The 5,064-nt window shown below is 48.3% G+C and overlaps 1 protein-coding gene across 1 annotated transcript in view; it reads right to left on the reverse strand.

Moving 5' to 3' along the window:
- NREP (neuronal regeneration related protein) overlaps positions 1-4,561 on the reverse strand; it is a 43,660-nt gene extending 39,099 nt beyond the window's left edge. The window contains exon 1 of the mRNA XM_019518221.1: positions 4,477-4,561. Coding sequence (XP_019373766.1) covers positions 4,477-4,561 — 85 coding nt within the window. The remainder of the gene's footprint in view (positions 1-4,476) is intronic.
- Between the last annotated feature and the right edge of the window lie 503 nt (positions 4,562-5,064).

Genomic DNA, 5,064 nt, shown 5'->3' on the forward strand with positions numbered 1-5,064 from the left:
CCCGCGCGCCCGCCGCTCACCCCGCGCGCCTCACTCGGCAGCTCAGCCGCGCTCCAGACAAAGAGTGCCGCGCGGCGCTGGGGGCTGCCAGGCGGAGCGCGGCCAAGGCTCTGCACAGCCGCGGCGCAGTGCCAGCTAGCGCGCGGGCGGGGGGAGCCACATACTGTAATAATAAACCTGCAGCGGCAGCGGCAAAGGGCATCTGAGGAGAAGGGGAGGGAGACGGGAAGCCGCCGCCGCCGCCGCTCTGCCTCTTGTGTGCCTGTCTGAGGAGAGCCGAGAAAATGGTGCGCGGGGGGAGGCGAGCACAGGGACACAAACGTCTGCAACAGCGGGGCGGCACGCACGCGGCCCAGGGGCGGACACACGACCGAGACAAATCTAGTCACCGACTGGACAGGACCCCCTACCCATACACACGGACGCACAACCCAGACAGATATACCCAGCAGCCTGACAGGCCCCCTTCGTCTGTCCTGTCCCCCCCACCCCCTGCACGCAGCACAGCAAGAAACTTGCACACCAGCCGGACAGTGCCCCCACACACAGACACACACAGCTTAGAGACGCACAACACAGCGAGAAACCCATGCACAAGCCAGCCAGTGACCTACACAGACACAAAGCAGGGAAAGAACCAGAGACACAACCCAACGAGAAACCCACACACAAGCCAGATAGTGACACGTGCACACACGCACACCAAACCCAGAGATACACAACCCAATGAGGAGCCCAAATGCATGCCAGACAATGCCCCCCCACACACACACGCAGCCCAAATGCACGCAACCCAGTGAGGAACCTATACACAAGACACACAAGGACCCACACCCACCCACCCCAAAAAGAACTACACACACGCACACAGAGTCCAAAAAGAACTATACACACACAAGTAGCCCATGGACGAAAAACAAAGCCAGAAACCCACTCACCAGCCAGATGTTGCTGCCCCCCACACACACACACAGCCCAAATACACACAACCTAGTGGAGCCACTCATATGATTAGAGGCCTTAAGAGCACACCATACAAGGAAAGGTTGACAGATACAGGACTGTTCAGCCTAGAAAATAAAAGACTGGGGGGATTTGGTGGCAGCTTACAAATATATCAGGGATGAGCACTGGGGCTAGGAGAACAACTGTTCACCAAAGCACCTCAGGGGGAAACCAGGTACAACAGTCATAAACTCGTAGAAGAAGGTTTCAGACTAGATATAAGGAAAAACTTCTTCCCAGTTTGTGTGACTAGACTCTGAAATAGACTCCCAGCAGGGGTGGTGCAGGCACCTACCCTGGAGATCTTCAAAAGGGGACTGGACACACACCTTGCTGGGGTTATTTGACCCCAGCACTCTTTCTTGCCCAGAGGCCGGAGGGGGGGGAGGGGTTGGGCCCAATGATCTCACAAGGTCCCTTCCAGCCCTAAACTTCTGTGAATCTGAAACCACATACACGCCAGAGGGGCTAGGGACAGACATTCAAATAGCCCAAGCCTGATGAACTGATTCAGTCTTTGAAAGTTAGTCTAACCTGCAGAGACTGAACCAATTTGCAAGCGGATAGACATTCACTTTTGATTCAGGAAATAGAGACACATGCCTGCAGTGCCTCAGGCTAGAAGCCAGGGGGTGCTAGAGCAGCCCTCCCTCCCTTTCCATACTGCTGAGCTAAAGAGGGGTGGGGCCAGGTCCAGGCAGGACACTATGATTAGGGAGGGATTTAAACCCCCACCCTGGCCTGCACAGTCCCCAAATGAGGTGTGGGGGGGTGGGAAGGAAGGAAGCAGCCCTCAACAGGCTTTTTCCCCTGCTCGCTGCTCAAGGGGTGGGAGTGTTGCCAGACCCCAGCACCTGGCCCCCAGGTCCTGGCTAGCATTCTGAGGCAAAGGGTAAGGGGGGAGGACTGCTTGTGTAGACTGCATGCATCTGTTGATGATACTGAGCTTTTCAATCTCCCTCTTCCTGCTTCTTCACACTGTCTGCAGCACCCCAGGTCATTTCTCACACCTCTCTCTATCCCCACACTGACATCAAGCCACCAGCCAGCAGGGAGCTTATCAGAACACAAAGCTTATTAGCCCATCAAGAAAACAAAGCCTCTCATTAGTTCAAGCTCTTTTTACATAGCTTTTTGCAAAGCATTTTTAAGGAAGAAGGGAGGGATATTACTAGCTGACCTGCTGATTAGCTCCAAAAAGCCCTAAGCAGACATTTTGAAACTGGTTTACGTGTACTGAACTTATGTTCTGTTACAGGTTTAAACCAGTTTCTGATCACTTAAACTGGTTTATGTGTAACTTCTGTCCCTAGCCACAGTGTCTCACCAACACACACACAGCCTAGAAAGAACCAGACACAATCAGCCCAGACACACAATCCAGCAAGGAACCTACACCGACCAGAGAGTAACACACACACCCCAGAGAGAAACTTGCACACAAATCAGGCAGCGACCCATATATACACAAAATCCAGAAAGAACTAGACACACACACAATCCAGAGACACACAACTCAGCGAGAAACCCACAGACAAACCAGACAATGATTCACATACAGCTCAGAAAGAACCAGACACACACAGCCCTAGAGAGAGACCTGGATCCAAATATAAGCCAAAGGAAAACCAACACATGTGCAACCCACAGACTCAGAGCCCTGCAGCCCAAAACAATGGAGAGACAGTCCAGTGATACAGATGCAGAGCTACCCATGCAAAGGGGACATCATGACAAGAGACACAGAAGTGCACAGCAGAACACCACACCATGACAGGGAAACAAAACATACTGCAATTGATGAGGGATACTGTAAGAAACAGCAGGAGTAGGGGAAGGCCAGCTCTCCCTTCTCTGCTAACAGCAGAGGGGAGTTCCTTCTCCATCCCTGGCTTGGGTAAGCAGCATTCCTCACAGGTTCTTCTGTTCAGACAGTGCAGATGGGCGTTCCCCCTCCTATTTCAAGCTCCTTAAACCACTGGAGAAAGTAACACAGACCAGAAGCACAGGTGGACCAGAAACGAGTTCAGACACAACAGAGCAACTTCAGAGCTGTAGAATAATGCTTATATACAGGAAAAAATAGACCACAGTAGCACACAGACACAACATTGCAAACAAGTGGAAACAGTGACAGAAAAGCAGAGCACAGGGCCAAAGATACAACATATATATGCACAGAAGCACAGCATACTGACAAGACACAACACAACACACTCCTTGTTCAGTGCTTGTACAGTGCCTAACATGGTGGGGTCCAGCTATGACAGAGAACGGCATACAACACAGGGGTGCAAAACACAACAAAAAGTCATACAGTCGCCACAAGATACAAGGAGAACAGAGATATGTAAGTACAGCATACATACAGATACAGGGATATAGTATACAGTGACACTAAGAACAGTGATGTGCAAAGTCATACTACAAAAGAATAAAGTCTGATTCTCTGTTGCTCTCCAGTATGCATCATCATTTACACCAATGCACAGATGGTGTTTAAAATGTAAGCAAATCATATGATAGCATTTTGCCCTCACATTGACTGGTGTAAATGAATATACAGTTCAGGACAACATAATCTGTCTAGAATTTAGACCTCAGATAGTTACTATAATTGCACAAAGTAAAGTAAAATTGTTCTTCAAATCCAGCTTAAGTACAAAGAGACAGTACAAAAACATTAAATACATACACAGTGCAATACAAGATAGTGGAAAGTGGCACATGGAAACAGACACAGCAATGCAAATGAGTGGAAACACCATGATACACAAATACAGAGAATGAGGGCACAAATATACCATGACTTGGAAAGGAACTTAAGGGTCTAGTCTAAACCTCTACACAGATGTAGGATTTACTATTATTAAACCATCCCATACAAATACTTATCTAGCTTTGTCTTGAAAGCCTCTAATAAAAGAGATTCTACAATTCCTGTAGGCATTTTGTTCCATCATCATCGGCAGGCACTTAAGGGTGAGGATGAATGCTTTCATGATTGTCTTATACCTGCAGGTCCGAAGATGGCTGACAAGGCCTACCTGGGATCAACAGTCTCTGTTGCAGCTCAGGCACTTGTTTCTGTGCGGGGTGGATGGCCCTGGGTTCTTGGTTTGGTCAGTGACACACTGTTTCTGCCTCTCCTGTTTTTCCACTTCCTGTTGTTATCATAAAGTTTCAAAGTGCTAAGGTCCTTGCAGTAGACTCTTCCTCCATTTGGGACAATCCTGGATAATAGTCTCTAACAAGTTGATATCTATGTTGCATTTTTTCAAGCTGGCTTTGAGGATGTCCTTGAAGCACTTCCTCTGCCCTCCTCTTGAGTGTATGCCTTGACTGAGCTGGGAAAATGAACTTGCTTTGGGATTCTGGAGTTGGACATTCGAATGATGTAGCCAGCCCAGCGAAACTGATGTTGGATGATCATCACCTTAGTGCTTGTGGTGTTTGCTTGTGAGAGGTTACTAAAGTTGGTGTGTCTGTCTATCAACTGGATTTGAAAGATGGCAGCGTTTGATGGTACTTCTCCAGCAACTTGAGGCATCTCCATTACATCGTCCACATTTCAGCTCCATACAGTAAAGTGATGATCATGACTGCTTGATAAATCATGAGCTTGGTTTCAGATCTGATGTCTCAATCTTCAAACACTTGTTTCCTCAGGCGTCCGAAGGCTGCACTTCCACATTTGAGGGAATGCTGGATTTCTTTCTTGATGTCAGGTTTCTGTAAGGAACGGCTTCTGAGCTATGGGAAATACTCAATGTCCTCCAGAGTCTCACTGTGAATCTGAATGACTGAAGCTGGGGTCTGCTCATTTGTTCCACTGCCCTACTGTTCTTACAGTTAGGAAGCTTGTCTAAATCTGTTTTGCTGTGGTTTAAACTCAGTGTTTTGTGCTGCCTGCTGTGGTTAAGGGAAAATCATGCTTTTCTATCTTCATTGTAGAAGCCTTTCAGATATGTCCAAATTGCCCCATAAATCTTTTCTCCATATGAAACTTGTCTAGTTCCTTCAATCTTTCCTCAGTGAACTTGCTTTTTAACTCCTTTA

Source organism: Gavialis gangeticus, unplaced genomic scaffold, assembly GCF_001723915.1.
Source record: "Gavialis gangeticus isolate Ggan-Ray unplaced genomic scaffold, GavGan_comp1, whole genome shotgun sequence".
NCBI classification, from domain to species: Eukaryota; Metazoa; Chordata; order Crocodylia; family Gavialidae; genus Gavialis; species Gavialis gangeticus.